The following is an 18357-nucleotide window of genomic DNA, read 5'->3' on the forward strand; positions in this document are numbered from 1 at the left end:
TGATACCCTTTCACTTGTAGTGCCCTTTCTTTCACTCCACATTGTAACTGTGTATCTGTTTAGAAACCATATTTAGAAATTAGAATTTAAAGAGCTAACTGATCCCACAATCTAATTTCTTGTTTTATAGTGTCATCTTTGACAACACTTACCAAATTTATTTCTCCAACAGCTCCTGGTCTACCAGTGCCAAATCTGAAGGAACAGGTTAGTGCTTGTAACGTTGTTAACTGCATAATACAGTCAGGTCTGATTGAAAAGAGTTGTGCTGTAAATGCATTTGCTAGTTACAGCTTATGGTTGCACAATGAAGGAAAACACTAAATGCATGCTTCTGCAATCTGATAATTCGGTTAAGGGAAGTCCTTTTTCAGATATGTTGCATTAAGATTAATGGAAACTTATCACTGGATCTTCAAAGTGTACCAAGTCCCTAGCTCAGAAATGAGATAAAACAGAATAACAAACAGTTAACTCTCACCCTAATTGTTTGTCATGTAACGTTATCTTTGACATTCATAATAGGTTTCCGTCACTACCCGGTCGAACTCTAATTCCTAGGTTTCTTTCAGTATGCAATTGAGCCCTTTGTATTATTTTTAACTTGATCATCTAAGAAAAATGGAATTATATGTAACACAAGCAGGATCAACTTCACGGTGAAGGCCCTATGGCTAAGCGCTCCAAACTGTTATTGGCATATGTCTTACTACATGGGTCCACACAGTGATGGTCCTGTGACTGATCACACACCTGTCTGTTATTGGCATATGTCTTACTACATGGTTCCACACAATGATGGTCCTGTAACTGGTCACACACCTGTCTGTTATTGGCATTTGTCTTACTACATGGGTCCACACGGTGATGGTCCTGTGACTGGTCACACACCTGTCTGTTATTGGCATTTGTCTTACTACATGGGCCACACAGTGATGGTCCTGTAACTGGTCACACACCTGTCTGTTATTGGCATATGTCTTACTACATGGGTCCACACAGTGATGGTCCTGTAACTGGTCACACACCTGTCTGTTATTGGCATATGTCTTACTAGATGGGTCCACACAGTGATGGTCCTGTGACTGATCACACACCTGTCTGTTATTGGCGTATGTCTTACTACATGGGTCCACACAGTGATGGTCCTGTGACTGGTCACACACCTGTCTGTTATTGGCGTATGTCTTACTACATGGGTCCACACAGTGATGGTCCTGTGACTGATCACACACCTGTCTGTTATTGGCGTTTGTCTTACTACATGGGTCCACACAGTGATGGTCCTGTGACTGGTCACACACCTGTCTGTTATTGGCATATGTCTTACTACATGGGTCCACACAGTGATGGTCCTGTGACTGGTCACACACCTGTCTGTTATTGGCGTATGTCTTACTACATGGGTCCACACAGTGATGGTCCTGTGACTGGTCACACACCTGTCTGTTATTGGCATATGTCTTACTACATGGGTCCACACAGTGATGGTCCTGTAACTGGTAACACACCTGTCTGTTATTGGCGTATGTCTTACTACATGGGTCCACACAGTGATGGTCCTGTGACTGATCACACACCTGTCTGTTTTTGGCATATGTCTTACTACATGGTTCCACACGGTGATGGTCCTGTGACTGGTCACACACCTGTCTGTTATTGGCATTTGTCTTACTACATGGGCCACACAGTGATGGTCCTGTAACTGGTCACACACCTGTCTGTTATTGGCATATGTCTTACTACATGGGTCCACACAGTGCTGGTCCTGTAACTGGTCACACACCTGTCTGTTATTGGCATATGTCTTACTACATGGGTCCACACAGTGCTGGTCCTGTAACTGGTCACACACCTGTCTGTTATTGGCATATGTCTTACTACATGGGTCCACACAGTGATGGTCCTGTGACTGGTCACACACCTGTCTGTTATTGGCATATGTCTTACTACATGGGTCCACACAGTGATGGTCCTGTCACTGGTCACACACCTGTCTGTTATTGGCATATGTCTTACTACATGGGTCCACACAGTGATGGTCCTGTAACTGATCACACACCTGTCTGTTATTGGCATATGTCTTACTACATGGGTCCACACAGTGATGGTCCTGTAACTGGTCACACACCTGTCTGTTATTGGCATTTGTCTTACTACATGGGTCCACACAGTGATGGTCCTGTAACTGGTCACACACCTGTCTGTTATTGGCATATGTCTTACTACATGGGTCCACACAGTGATGGTCCAGTAACTGGTCACACACCTGTCTGTTATTGGCATATGTCTTACTACATGGGTCCACACAGTGATGGTCCTGTAACTGGTCACACACCTGTCTGTTATTGGCGTATGTCTGACTACATGGGTCCACACAGTGATGGTCCTGTGACTGGTCACACACCTGTCTGTTATTGGCATATTTCTTACTACATGGTTCCACACAGTGATGGTCCTGTGACTGGTCACACACCTGTCTGTTATTGGCATATTTCTTACTACATGGGTCCACACAGTGATGGTCCTGTGACTGGTCACACACCTGTCTGTTATTGGCATATGTCTTACTACATGGGTCCACACAGTGATGGTCCTGTAACTGGTCACTAACCATTTGTTATTGACATACATGTCTCACTGTTACTACAATAAACAACAACAACTCCGAAGACTTCATGCTTTTTGTTGTTGGTTGTTTGTATAGATGAGCTCAACAAGGCACCGAAGGGCAGGCTAGAATATACGAGAAGCGGCAAGCATGCCTTTTTTGTGGCAGTATGGTTTCCAAGGCAGCCAGGCACATGAAAGATATGCACGCTGATGAGTCTGAGGTGAAACATGCCAAGGCCAAGGAGCCCAAGTCAACTAACAGGCGACCTACTGTTGAATTTGAGAGGCTCCGTTTGAAAGGGAATTTCTACCATAAATATGGAGGTGCTGTCATCTGGTGTGGGTCAGATCATCGTTGCCAGAAATCCTCCCTTCGGTCAAGAGGTCCAATCTTCAGATAACCTGCCATGCCCATTTTGCATGTTCTGTCGGCAATGGTCCATCATCAGATATCCATGGTGGTAAGGGGTGACAAGTTAATACTGGCCTTCGGTAGGAATCTGATTGCAAAGGTTTGACCTGGGAAAGCTCAGTACGTATTAATTGTATTGGACAGTTTGAAACATGGGAATGTTTCTTTTTTGGGGGAGTAGCTGAATTAAACCTAAATGTTACAGGCATTTTTAGTTTAATTTGGCAATATTCATGTGTATGTTATCCCATTGTATTGAAGGGGATAAGAGTTTCTTTGGGTTTACCAGAATTTGGAACTATCCTCTAGTTAACGGATGTATTGCTTATTGTATCATATTTGTTTAGTCATTCAACTAAGTCATTCTTTTTCTGGTGCCATTTGATTTGTTTCTGGTGCCATTTGATTTGTATACAGACTCGACCTGGTACAGATAAGGGGAAAGAGAGGTCGCGCAGTGCCTGTGCTTCTGACCAGTGGAAGTCTTGATGGAAAACCGTGAAGCAGTTGGGGCGCATAATTCGAATCCCTATATATTTGCTCGCACCCGAAACTCCTTGAAACAAGTGAGAGGATGGGATTGCCTAACTGCTGTTGCCAAGCAGGCTAATCTGCAAGAGCCTCCTGCAGAAACGAGCACAAAGCTGAGAAAGTATGTTGCAACGGTGTCTCAGATTATTAGACCTAAACAGCAATGCGCTCGACTGGCTAGCAAGGCACCTTTGCCACGACATAACTGTCCACAGGGACTTCTACCGCCAACACGAGTCGACACTAGAGCTTGCGAAAGTCAGCAAGCTACTTCTTGCTGTAGACAAAGGCAAGATAGCAAAACTGTCTGGCCGAAAACTTGATGATATTGATTTGGAAGGTAAAGAACCATTAGGTGCATTAATTAGGATTCTCGTACTGTGACCTGGGACTTTTCTGGGAATATGGATGGACCTGAGATATTTGCATATTATTGCAAATATGTTAATTTCCTTTTAAATTGTGGTTTCATTTTGAAATATGACAAAAGTGTTCAAAAGCCCAAATTGACACTAAAGTTTGTAGTCCAGAGTGACGATAAGATTCAACAATCTGAATAGGCAATAAAAAGTGATATTTTAAATTTCTATTTATTGGCCCTAATTCATTTTAGAATAATTAGTCTTTGGACAGTAGAAACCTTGTTTTCCATTTGGACAATCAGTCCTTCAGGTAATTAATTGGACTAAATTTGGACTACCAAAGCTTTTGACTGTAATGAAATTTAGGACTAAAGAACCTTAAACACTGTTGTATCAAATGATGAAATAAAAGAACCCTAGTTTATTTTTGGACCAATAACCCCCGGTAGATTGGGGCTTTGGACTATTTGGCAGACCACTACACAAATGTATGGTGTTTACCTTGGAATAATTTCGGGAAGAATGCTGTTTTGAAGTTCATGTCCTGTTGAAAATTTGAAAACAGAGAAAGTGCCAGTTTTAGAAGAGCAAATGTCCACAAAGGGACCTTATATCTGAACAAATCGTCGAAGATACTTTATTATAGTTATATTAATATGTTCTGGATTTAAAAATCATCAAGTTAAAAATTAGCCCACAGCATTTTGGGCCCTTTTTCCATTCAACCTGTACCAAGGTGCATCATCTTTTGTACGAGAAGGTCACATTTTACTTCCTTCGAATGATTCTTTCCAATGCCCACTGTCTATTCCTACATTATGTTTAATAAGAGCCTTCAAAGGGTATTATATGCCACTAATACCAAAGGACAACTTTTATTCTATTTCAAGGTGTTTTGGCTGATGAATCATCAAGTGAAGAGGAGGATGCAGGTACGTAAAATAATTTTGTTATCAGATTGAGATTGCAGATTAATTTTCATAGAATAATTGAGGTATGTGTGGGGGGGGGGCGCATTATACATTTAAAGTTGCAGGTTTATACATGTCCACATTCTCTTGTGTTTAAAAACATCATAAATACATAGCCATAAACTAATACCTGGGACAGTTTAGCGGTTCCTATTAGTCGAGAGGCTGCCATGTGCGGGTGTTTTCAGCAAGGTTTTAAAACACTCTGCCTAGTGTCTCGCTAAATGTGGAATTTTGTGGGAAAATGCCCATACGGATTTATTGGTTGAAATTTGACACGCACCAGTAGTACGCATGGGAGATGTTACCAGTGAATCCTTTTATGTATGAGTCATATTCACAAGTCACTATCGCTGCTGCCTATCGCCTAACATCACACCACATCACGTGTCAATTCCATAATTATGAGTAAATAGTTAGTGCTACTCAGTACTCACATGAGGTGCAAACCATTAATAGCTGGAATCAAGTTTGAAAAAAAATTAAAGTTTCAAACAAAATCACTGGAAAATTGAAATTATATATATGTTTTGACACTTGACCGAAAACAGTATTTATTTGATTTATTCCTGAGAGAGTGATATATTTTGGAAACGTGATGATTTCTTCACTAATAGATCAGACATGTTTCCGAAAATGTAAAAAAAACTTTGCGATTCATAAATTCTTGCCTTAATTTGTTTCAATTTACGCAGATGTTTGCAAAGACCCGTCATCAGGTGGCAGGAAGCTGGGCACTCAGCAGGTAAGGTTCTGCTTATTTTCTTTCCTTTGGATCTGTCACTGATCTTCCTTTTTTCACAAGTAGATGAGTTCACTTTATAAAATTGAATTGAATGGGGTAGTTGTTTAAATAAGTGGGGGGAGTGGAATAAATTAACATTAAAAAGTGTCGACTCGACGAAATTCTAAATTTCCAGTGTGAAAAACAGTAGCTTCCATTTCACAATTTAAAGCCGTTTAATATTGTTTTATATATACAGATCCTTGTGCTTATTCAAATAGCTCCTTCATGAATGTGACGTTACCGCAAGACAGGTGCAGTGCGCAAATTCCTTGCGCGCTTTGTCACGTAACTCTTTGTGACGCCATTTCTTATAAACGCCAAGTTGCCTATTCAACTTCATTCTCGGTTGAGCAACCTTATCTCGCTGACATACGCATTTTGTTCTCCGTGCAATATGAATCCTAACCTGATAATGCAAATCAAGAGATACTATCGGCCATCAGATCGTTGGCTAACTCGATAGACAGTAAAGTAGATTCAGCCTTTAAGAGGCAGCGTACCCTTGCCGACAGTCCACCAGACTTTAAAAGCGACGGTAACAAGGACCAGTTTCGCCACGAAGAAAAGCTCTCCAGCCTAATTGACTCGGCCTTAGCATCGTTAGACGCCGGAGACGTCAACGCAGCCAGAGAGGCCCTCAAGCAAGCCAGCACAGAAATCAAACAGCGGCAGAAGCTGATCAGGTTGGCCGATCGTTCTTCCCAAGGTTGGGCCACGGTTAAAGAATACGTCACCGACAATTAAGCCGACGACTCGGACGATGAGAAACGACTTAGAAAGGCGGAGAAAATGGCGACCAGCAAGAAATCAGAAGCCGCTAAGAAGTCCAAGGCCAAGGCTCGCAATCCTGTACGTCCTTACCCTGCTGCGAGTTCTTTTCGTACCTACAGCCGGTACACATATCGTCAAGATTTCCGGTCCTGTTTCCAGTGCGGAATCGCAGGACATATCCGATCCAACTGCCCCTCTCTTCGGGCCCTCCAACAGCCTCAGCGCCGGTCACAACCTTCAGCCACTGATACCACCACAGCATAGGGACTGGGAAGAGCAGGTCTCAACTACTCCTGTCCCATCCGGTGTAAAGGGTAAGCTGAAACCTCGCTTCTTATTTTGGCGAGACATACTTAAGTGTAGTATTTTTGTACAAGAGGTTATTTCAGATGGATACAAGATTCCATTTTATGTCACTCCTCCTCTTGCTGTTTTGTCAAACAATAAGTCAAGTCTATCCCATGCACAATTTGTGGAAACTGCCATCGCGGATTTGCTCGCAAAGAATTGTATCACGCAATGCACTGTTACCCCATACTGCTGCAATCCTTTGACTGTCGCAGAAGGTAAAAAGTTGCGATTAGTGCTTGACCTACGACACCGGAATAAGTACATTTGGAAAGAGAAATTCAAGTACGAAGATCCCACCACATCGCTCCGTCACTCGATTACAATCAGTACTACTTTTCTTTTGATCTTGAGTTGGGTTACCATCATGTCGATATCTTCCCATCTCATCAAAAATATCTCGGTTTCTCTTGGCATCATAACGATTCAGTCACCCGATATTATACCTTTACTGTTCTTCTTTTCGGTTTAAGTAGCGCCTGTCACTTATTCACCAAATTAAACAGGCCTATAGTTGCACCATTGCCGTCAAAACGGTATCGTGGCCTTTATGTACATCGACGACGGACTCATTGTCTCCCCCGACTTTGAGTCAGCTTCAGCCAATGTTTCCTTTGTGCGCAACCTCATAACCTGCAGCGGATTCGTTCCTAGCAAAACAAAATGTGTCTGGTCACCCACTAAAACAATTCAGTACTTGGGTCTTACCATCAACTCCGACGCATTTCGCTTTCAGGTACCACAAAGCAAAATTCACAAGATTCTCACGTTCATTTCATCCGTGCTGGATTCCCACCAGTCCAACCAAGCCATTCCCGTACGAGACTTAGCGCGATTTACCGGTCACATAATTTCATCCTCATTAGCACTCGGTCCAGTCGCTAGATTTAAGACACGTTGTTGCTACCACGCCATTGATTCGCGTCACTCTTGGTCCGATTAATTTGTTCTCCCTGCTGACGCCGTTTCGGAACTCAGATTATTCTGGCTCACGCAATTACAGTCCCTGAATGGTTTTACCATACGAGGCAGGCTTAGTCCACTCTTTGACTATCTATTCCGATGCAAGCGACACGGGCTACGGTGGTTACGTCGAAGGTCACCCTTACTTTTAAGTACACGGTACCTGGTCCCCAGTAGAGCAACGAAAAAGTTCTACTTGGCGCGAACTAGCCGCAGTAAGTCACGTACTTAAGCAGTTGCAAAAAGCAGTGACAGGCCAGAACGTCAAATGGTTTACCGACAATTCCAGTGTCCCAATTATCATTCAGTGTGGCAGCCCCAAACCCAACTTGCATGAACTCGCAAAATCAATATTTCACATGGCCTTGTTACCTGAGTGGGTACCTAGAAACGAGAACAAACTCGCCGATGAAATCAGTCGATTTCGAGACTTCGACGACTGGTCTATCGACCGGGGATCATTTCGGTTTATAGATAGTCTATGGGGTCCTCGCACTATTGACCGTTTCGCCATCACCTCATAACGCTAAATTCACGCGGTTTAACTCCAGGTTTTGGTGTAAAGGCGTGGCTGAAGTCGATGCATTCTCTCAGAATTGGTTGGGCGAAAATAATTATTTTTGTCCTCCAGTATCCTTGATTATACAGGTCTTCAAAAGAATTCTCTCTGACAATGCCACCGGCACATAAGTCGTACCACACTGGCCCACGTCTTCCTTCTGGCCAATCATTTGCCCAGATGGCATACATTTCCATAGTAGGGTGGTCGATTGGAGATGGATGAATATTTCATTCAGTCCGTCTTCCTTGGGTACAAGTTCAGTGTTTTGCCAAACCCCATCATTCGCTTCCATAGCAATTCATTTTGATCCCTCATTAGCGCCACACACATGGTTAAGACTAGGCACTTGCCCTCAGCGCGACTCTCACCCGTGAGTACTGTTTGCGTATTTAAGCGGACTTCGTTCCGCAATTTTGTACCCGGCCATTCCTGGTCGATGCCAATTTGCGAGCATGAAGTGTAAAAGTATGGTTTATCGTTGTTGGTACAGTAAAACATGATACTGCGACCCGTTTAGTGGTCTGATTGCATACTTAATGCATTTTGTGTAGTATATTACATTTTTGTATTGTTTTGAGATTCCCATATCGTTTTTCCTTTCCCCCTTTTTTGGCGTTCTCAGTGTGGTAGGCGGCTCTTTCTACCAATAGTACTCCAAAATTGTGTACTTGTGTTCTTATTACTCTTCACATGATGAAGATACATGTATAGTAAAAAAAAGAATTTTCTTTCGGAAGAATGAAGAAAGAAAATGTATTTTTTTTAACTTCCATTGCCAAAACTCACAAGCATTATTTGCACACAAAAATGGTTTGGATTAGCCAAATTGTTTACTGTCCTTCAGGTAATTAATTGGACTAAATTTGGACTACCAAAACCAAAACACTGTTGTATCAAATGATGAAATAAAAGAACCCTAGTTTATTTTTGGACCAATAACCCCCGGTAGATTGGGGCTTTGGACTATTTGGCAGACCACTACACAAACCTATTGCGTTTACCTTGAAATAATTTCGTGAAGGATGCTATTTTGAAGTTCATGTCCTGTTGAAAAGTGGAAAACAGACATAGTGGCAGTTTTAAAATATCAAATGTCAACAAAGGAACCTGATATCTGAACAAATCGTCGAAGATACTTTATTATAGTTATATTTATATGTTCTGGATTTAAAAATCATCAAGTTAAAAATTAGCCCACAGCATTTTGGGCCCTTTTCCCATTCAACCAAGGTGCATCATCTTTTGTACGAGCAGGTCACATTTTACTTCCTTTGAATGATTCTTCCAATGCCCACTGATATCTTTGCTGGATTTGATAACTTTCCTAAATCCCCTTGTTCCCACAACAAAGATCAATCCCATTATGAGTTCAATTTTCTCAATTTTGAAAAAGAGTCAAAGGCATCGCCAATAACACTGTCTATTCCTACATTATGTTTAATAAGAGCGTTCAAAGGGTATTATATGCCACTAATACGAAGGACAACTTTTATTAGCTGTTCCCAATTTCAATTGGGAACAGCTATTGTTTTCGTTAAAGTTTTTTTTTTTCCTTTTTTTTTTTTTTTTTTTTTTTTTTTTTTTTTTTCTTTTTCCACTTTTCCCCATAGGTTTTGTACACGTTTTTATTCTACAAGCCACTTTGGCAATTATTTTAAATCCGATCAACTTTAAACTCAGCATAGTTATTAATCATCATCTGAGGATGTGTGCCGAAACTTTTCGTCATGCTGACGTCATCACGTGATTTATTATAGAATTTTGAATATTTAATTTTTCCCATAGACTTTGTACACAGAATTTTTTTTTAAAATGTCAATTTTCAGAGGGCATTTTCGACTCTTTGCCAGTAATTCATTTACACCAATCTTTGTCCAAGCAAAGACCCTAATTCAAACAACATTGTGTAATGATGACGTCATGATGACGTCATCCGGTGTTTATTTATAGGCAATTAAATTGTGACACTTTTAATATTTAAAAATGCATAAGAAATCAACCGTACGCGTCCGCAGCATTTTGTTGCCGGCAAGTGGTAGAGTAGGTTGAGGTCTTTATTTCATTCAGTGTGCGTGAAATCACGTGACCCCTGCTTCCGGTCGAAAAAGGCCAAAACCGGAAGTGGCTTATTATTTAAAAGTGGTAATAGATATGAACTTGCTTTTAACGGTGTTAGTCTCTTGGCTAAAAGTATTCTTCAAATCATTTACCGTTGACGTCATGCAATCTTCGAGCGCCCTCTAGCGACAGGTTGAAAATTTGCAAAAATGTATTTTGAATAGATGTCTGTGGCGAAGTTTGTCGGAATTGCCTAAATATTGGTGTATATGATGACCTTGACCCACTTAAGACGTGTGCGAAGTTTTAGGCGTATGACGTCATCAGACCGGAAGTTATAATGAAAAGACCCTTTTTCCTTAGAAAATTCCTGAAAAATCAACCATGGCAGTTTTTATATTAGTTTTTACTTTAATTGTCTATTGAAGGGTAGGTCTAAAACAGTTCAAAGCTTCAAGGCAATAAGCAAACTCGGACATGCCCTGCGCACGCTTAAAACTTCAGGTTGACAATACCTCTGCTTTAAAACATGCACAGGACGTCCACAATGTACATGTACATGTACATGCACGTACGTTGTTCATATCGTATGTCAGTCGGCCCGCGCGCAGCGCACGTGTTGCTGAGGTCAAATCCTGTCCACAGTGACCGTTTTAGCCGATTTTCGGCTAGCTTTGACAGATTTTATGTTCATGCATAGTCAGGGACGTATTATTGATAAAAACAAATCATAATGCGGAAAAGCCGCATCTTCTGTTGCAAACAGACATAGATCTCTACTTATATGTCTATATCTCGTACAAACAGACCTGTTCCCAAAAATATATTTTTAATTTTATGTTTTCAGAACCCAACCAGCTTCTCTTCGGAAAATGTGTCCCGAACAAGACCATCACCGATTCATATTATAATTTCAATTTAAGAGTAAAATTTGTTTAGAACAAATCATTGAATCATTTTGTACTGTGCAATAGACAATCAAAAACATGTTGGGAACAGCTCTGTGGTTGTTCACTCACAACCACATAGTTCTAGTTCTATTTCAAGGTGTTTTGGCTGATGAATCATCAAGTGAAGAGGAGGATGCAGGTACGTAAAATAATTTTGTTATCAGATTGAGATTGCAGATTAATTTTCATAGAATAATTGAGGTATGTGTGGGGCGCATTATACATTTACAGTTGCAGGTTTATACATGTCCACATTCTCTTGTGTTTAAAAACATCAAAAATACATTGTCATAAACTGGAAAATTGAAATTATATATATGTTTTGACACTTGACCGAAAACGGTATTTATTTGATTTATTCCTGAGAGAGTGATATATTTTGGAAATGTGATGATTTCTTCACTAATAGATCAGACATGTTTCCGAAAACGTAAAAAAAACTTTGTGATTCAAAATTTCTTGCCTTAATTTGTTTCAATTTACTCAGATATTGCAAAGACCCGTCATCAGGTGGCAGGAAGCTGGGCGCCCAGCAGGTAAGGTTCTGCTTATTTTCTTTCCTTTGGTTCTGTTACTGATCTTCATTTTTCACAAGTAGATGAGTTCACTTTTATAAAATTGAATTGAATACCCATTCAATTCAAATTGAATGGGTATTCAATTAAACTTTTACAAAAACTTTTTAAACAATTTATTCACTTCTTCCCCCCCCCCCTGCTTATTTAAACAACTAAGTGGGGGGAAGAAGTGAATAAATTTACATTAAAAAGTGTTTTTTAAAGGGCAAGCGAGGCACGTCAACTGCGGGTACGGTATTTTTGGAATTTTTTTTTTTTTTAAAAATTAATGTTAAGCAAACAATTTAAAATCATGAAAGCATGTTACCAATGAAGGATCTGGGGGCAAAAGGGACCAACCTCCCAGCCCTCCCCCTGCCAAGAATGAAAGAAAAAAAAGCAAAAACACAGGAAAAAAAGAAATGCTTTGGAAATTTCACGAAAAAGAGACATTTTCATTTCCCATCCTTCAAAGCCACAAAGCTCAGATATAGAAATTTCAGATCCCCCCCCCCCAAAAAAAACCAAAACACAATGAAAAAAACAAAATCTAAAATTGATGCCCAAACACCCAAAATAAGTGTGCTGGTTTCCCCTTGATTTCCATGTATTTCCTCCCCCAATCCAGCAATTTATTTTCATGTCATTCCTTTGACAGCTAAAAAGTTACAAATGGAGCCCAAAAAGCCTAGTAGTCATGGTCGCACAAAGGTCATGGCTACTACATTTTTAAAAAATGACTTGAAGATTTACAAATATTTGAGTCAAAGCAATTAGTTTGCAAATTACTGATGGTTTCAATATCCCAGAGCACTACGCATGTATGTCGTGTGAAACCTATTGTACCTTTCATTTCCTGTTTGTATTGATGTAATAACGGTACCGTGTGCACACTTCACAACACTGGTCTTTCTACGTTGTTGTTTTTTAAGGGGAAGCCAAGCACATCAACTGCAGGTCTTTCATTTTTCATTTTTATTTTTTATAACATTAAACAAAATTTCAAAAGCACAAAGCAATGTTGTAGGGATGGGGGCGCAGCAGGGGCCATGAAACCTCCTCCTTCAACCTTCCCTTTTGCTGAGAAAAAAAAATCAAGAATCAAAAACACAGACAAAATGAAAAAAGCATGACTGGGTGGGGATAATTTTAATTTCCCATCCTTTTGTGTGCAGTCCAATCCTCAGATTGCTCCAATCCTCAGAAAGCCCACAAAATAAGAAAAGAATTGTTCAAATCCCCCCCCCTAAAAAAAAAAAAAAGGACATAAAGTACCCAATTTTTTGGCCCCACCCAATTTCAAGTGGATTTGAATGCTCCAAAAGGCGTGTATTTGATTGCAGTGCAGAAACGTCTGTCTGTTTTGAATTTTAAACAGTGCGTCTGAAAATACGTAAGCCATGGACAGGAGAAGAGAAACAGGCGATCTACCAGCACCTCGAGGGACACATACGGAAAAATCAACTGCCAGGTAAAGCAGTCTGCGAAAGTGTGATAGCAGCACATCCCCGAACATTCCCGATTTTTTTTTTTTTTTTTTTTTTTTTTATACTTTCCAATGGCCTCCTGTGAATGTGATAAAATCTGATGCCCCAGTATGAGTTTTCTTTTACTTTGTGGATCATTCATAAGAGAAGAATGAGTAGTTACTGGTCTTTTTAAGTCTCCAGTTGGAGGTTTAGTGATTTGTGACAAGAAACTTCATAGGTTTACGCTTTTTCGATCAGTCTTAAGAGAGGAATTTTTTAAGTAGTGCCTGATCTCTCTAAGTCTGCAGATGGATATTTATGTAGGTGCGACAACTCCGATACCCCCAGAACATGAGTTTTCTTTTACACTCCTGTCTGTTATTGGCATATGTCTCACTACATGGGTCCACACAGTCATGGTCCTGTGACTGGTCACACACCTGTCTGTTATTGGCATATGTCTTACTACATGGGCCCACACAAGGATGGTCTTTTAACTGGTCACACACCTGTCTGTTATTGGCATTTGTCTTACTACATGGGTCCACACAGTGATGGTCCTGTAACTGGTCACACACCTGTCTGTTATTGGCGTATGTCTTACTACATGGGTCCACACAGTGATGGTCCTGTAACTGGTCACACACCTGTCTGTTATTGGCGTATGTCTTACTACATGGGTCCACACAGTGATGGTCCTGTAACTGGTCACACACCTGTCTGTTATTGGCGTATGTCTTACTACATGGGTCCACACAGTGATGGTCCTGTAACTGGTCACACACCTGTCTGTTATTGGCATATGTCTTACTACATGGGTCCACACAGTGATGGTCCTGTAACTGGTCACACACCTGTCTGTTATTGGCGTATGTCTTACTACATGGGTCCACACAGTGATGGTCCTGTAACTGGTCACACACCTGTCTGTTATTGGCATTTGTTTTACTACATGGGCCACACACTGATGGTCCTAGCTGTAACTGGTCACACACCTGTCTGTTATTGGCATTTGTCTTACTACATGGGTCCACTCAGTGATGGTCCTGTAACTGGTCACACACCTGTCTGTTATTGGCATTTGTCTTAATACATGGGTCCACACAGTGATGGTCCAGTATCTGGTCACACACCTGTCTGTTATTGGCATACATGGGTCCACACAGTGATGGTCCAGTAACTGGTCACACACCTGTCTGTTATTGGCATTTGTCTTAATACATGGGTCCACACAGTGATGGTCCAGTATCTGGTCACACACCTGTCTGTTATTGGCATACATGGGTCCACACAGTGATGGTCCAGTAACTGGTCACACACCTGTCTGTTATTGGCAAATGTCTTACTACATGGGTCCACACAGTGATGGTCCTGTAACTGGTCACACACCTGTATGTTATTGGCATATGTCATACTACATGGTTCCACACAGTGATGGTCCTGTAACTGGTCACACACCTGTATGTTATTGGCATATGTCATACTACATGGTTCCACACAGTGATGGTCCTGTAACTGGTCACACACCTGTATGTTATTGGCATATGTCATACTACATGGTTCCACACAGTGATGGTCCTGTAACTGGTCACACACCTGTCTGTTATTGGCATATGTCTTACTACATGGGTCCACACAGTGATGGTCCTGTAACTGGTCACACACCTGTCTGTTATTGGCATATGTCTTACTACATGGGTCCACACAGTGATGGTCCTGTAACTGGTCACTAACCATTTGTTATTGACATACATGTCTCACTGTTACTACAATAAACTACAACAACTCAAAAGACTTCATGCTTTTTTGTTGTTGGTTGTTTGTATAGATGAGCTCAACAAGGCACCGAAGGGCAGGCTAGAATATACGAGAAGCGGCAAGCATGCCTTTTTTGTGGCAGTATGGTTTCCAAGGCAGCCAGGCACATGAAAGATATGCACGCTGATGAGTCTGAGGTAAAACATGCCAAGGCCAAGGAGCCCAAGTCAACTAACAGGCGACCTACTGTTGAATTTGAGAGGCTCCGTTTGAAAGGGAATTTCTACCATAATATGGAGGTGCTGTCAACTGGTGTGGGTCAGATCATCGTTGCCAGAAATCCTCCCTTCGGTCAAGAGGTCCAATCTTCAGATAACCTGCCATGCCCATTTTGCATGTTCGGTCGGCAATGGTCCATCATCAGATATCCATGGTGGTAAGGGGTGACAAGTTAATACTGGCCTTCGGTAGGAATCTGATTGCAAAGGTTTGACCTGGGAAAGCTCAGTACGTATTAATTGTATTGGACAGTTTGAAACATGGGAATGTTTCTTTTTTGGGGGAGTAGCTGAATTAAACCTAAATGTTACAGGCATTTTTAGTTTAATTTGGCAATATTCATGTGTATGTTATCCTATTGTATTGAAGGGGATAAGAGTTTCTTTGGGTTTACCAGAATTTGGAACTATCCTCTAGTTAACGGATGTATTGCTTATTGTATCATATTTGTTTAGTCATTCAACTAAGTCATTCTTTTTCTGGTGCCATTTGATTTGTTTCTGGTGCCATTTGATTTGTATACAGACTCGACCTGGTACAGATAAGGGGAAAGAGAGGTCGCGCAGTGCCTGTGCTTCTGACCAGTGGAAGTCTTGATGGAAAACCGTGAAGCAGTTGGGGCGCATAATGCGAATCCCTATATATTTGCTCGCCCCCGAAACTCCTTGAAACAAGTGAGAGGATGGGATTGCCTAACTGCTGTTGCCAAGCAGGCTAATCTGCAAGAGCCTCCTGCAGAAACGAGCACAAAGCTGAGAAAGTATGTTGCAACGGTGTCTCAGATTATAGACCTAAACAGCAATGCGCTCGACTGGCTAGCAAGGCACCTGTGCCACGACATAACTGTCCACAGGGACTTCTACCGCCAACACGAGTCGACACTAGAGCTTGCGAAAGTCAGCAAGCTACTTCTTGCTGAAGACAAAGGCAAGATAGCAAAACTGTCTGGCCGAAAACTTGATGATATTGATTTGGAAGGTAAGGAACCATTAGGTGCATTAATTAGGATTCTCGTACTGTGACCTGGGACTTTTCTGGGAATATGGATGGACCTGAGATATTTGCATATTATTGCAAATATGTTAATTTCCTTTTAAATTGTGGTTTCATTTTGAAATATGACAAAAGTGTTCAAAAGCCCAAATTGACACTAAAGTTTGTAGTCTAGAGTGACGATAAGATTCAACAATCTGAATAGGCAATAAAGAGTGATATTTTAAATTTCTATTTATTGGCCCTAATTCATTTTAGAATAATTAGTCTTTGGACAGTAGAAACCTTGTTTTCCATTTGGACAATCGGTCCTTCAGGTAATTAATTGGACTAAATTTGGACTACCAAAGCTTTTGACTGTAATGAAATTTAGGACTAAAGAACCTTAAACACTGTTGTATCAAATGATCAGATAAAAGAACCCTAGTTTATTTTTGGACCAATAACCCCCGGTAGATTGGGGCTTTGGACTATTTGGCAGACCACTACACAAATGTATGGTGTTTACCTTGGAATAATTTCGGGAAGAATGCTGTTTTGAAGTTCATGTCCTGTTGAAAAGTGGAAAACAGAGAAAGTGCCAGTTTTAGAAGAGCAAATGTCCACAAAGGGACCTAATATCTGAACAAATCGTCGAAGATACTTTATTATAGTTATATTAATATGTTCTGGATTTAAAAATCATCAAGTTAAAAATTAGCCCACAGCATTTTGGGCCCTTTTTCCATTCAACCTGTTCCAAGGTGCATCATCTTTTGTACGAGAAGGTCACATTTTACCTCCTTCGAATGATTCTTTCCAATGCCCACTGTCTATTCCTACATTATGTTTAATAAGAGCGTTCAAAGGGTATTATATGCCACTAATACCGAAGGACAACTTTTATTCTATTTCAAGGTGTTTGGCTGATGAATCATCAAGTGAAGAGGAGGATGCAGGTACGTAAAATAATTTTGTTATCAGATTGAGATTGCAGATTAATTTTCATAGAATAATTGAGGTATGTGTGGGGCGCATTATACATTTACAGTTGCAGGTTTATACATGTCCACATTCTCTTGTGTTTAAAAACATCAAAAATACATAGTCATAAACTAATACCTGGGACAATTTAGTGGTTCTTACGCATGGGAGATGTTACCAGTGAACCCTTTATGTATGAGTCATATTCACAAGTCACTATCGCTGCTGCCTATCGCCTAACATCACACCACATCACGTGTCAATTCCATAATTATGAGGAAATAGTTAGTGCTACTCACACGAGGTGCAAACCATTAATAGCTGGAATCAAGTTTGAAAGAAAATAAAAGTTTCAAACAAAATCACTGGAAAATTGAAATTATATATATGTTTTGACACTTGACCGAAAACAGTATTTATTTGATTTATTCCTGAGAGAGTGATATATTTTGGAAACGTGATGATTTCTCTTCTAATAGATCAGACATGTTTCCGAAAACGTAAAAAAAACTTTGCGATTCAAAATTTCTTGCCTTCATTTGTTTCAATTTACTCAGATGTTTGCAAAGACCCGTCATCAGGTGGCAGGAAGTCGGGGCCCCAGCAGGTAATGTTCTGCTTATTTTCTTTCCTTTGGATCTGTTACTGATCTTCATTTTTCACAAGTAGATGAGTTCACTTTTATAAAATTGAATTGAATACCCATTCAATTCAAATTGAATGGGTATTCAAATAAACTTTTACAAAAACTTTTTAAACAATTTATTCACCTCCCCCCCCCTGCTTATTTAAACAACTAAGTGGGGGGAAGAAGTGAATAAATTTACATTAAAAAGTGTTTTTTAAAGGGCAAGGCCAGGCACGTCAACTGCGGGTACGGTATTTTTGGAATTTTTTATTTTTTTTTAAATTAATGTTAAGCAAACAATTTAAAATCATGAAAGCATGTTACCAATGAAGGATCTGGGGGCAAAAGGGACCAACCTCCCAGCCCTCCCCCTGCCAAGAAT

At 40.5% G+C, this 18357-nt stretch overlaps 1 protein-coding gene and 1 pseudogene across 1 annotated transcript; both read left to right on the forward strand.

Annotated features, from left to right (window-relative positions):
- The first annotated feature begins 2780 nt into the window (after nt 1–2780).
- LOC119721787 lies at nt 2781–8335 on the forward strand (annotated as a pseudogene).
- Nucleotides 8336–11419: 3084 nt separating this feature from the next.
- Nucleotides 11420–16573, forward strand: LOC119722051. Its single transcript, XM_038192038.1, has 5 exons — nt 11420–11467; nt 11816–11864; nt 13264–13356; nt 15272–15548; nt 15917–16573. Coding segments are annotated over exons 1-5 (450 nt in total). The 5' UTR covers nt 11420–11437; the 3' UTR covers nt 15918–16573.
- The last annotated feature ends 1784 nt before the right edge of the window (nt 16574–18357 follow it).

This window comes from Patiria miniata, unplaced genomic scaffold (genome assembly GCF_015706575.1).
Source record: "Patiria miniata isolate m_02_andy unplaced genomic scaffold, ASM1570657v1 HiC_scaffold_14, whole genome shotgun sequence".
In the NCBI taxonomy this organism is placed as follows: Eukaryota; Metazoa; Echinodermata; class Asteroidea; order Valvatida; family Asterinidae; genus Patiria; species Patiria miniata.

Coding starts and splice junctions, on each gene's coding strand:
- LOC119722051 (XM_038192038.1), top strand. CDS start 11,438: ATGAATCATCAAGTGAAGAGGAGGATGCAG. Junction 11,468..11,815: donor AAGTGAAGAGGAGGATGCAG/GTACGTAAAATA, acceptor CAATTTACTCAG/ATATTGCAAAGACCCGTCAT. Junction 13,357..15,271: donor ACGGAAAAATCAACTGCCAG/GTAAAGCAGTCT, acceptor TTTCCAAGGCAG/CCAGGCACATGAAAGATATG.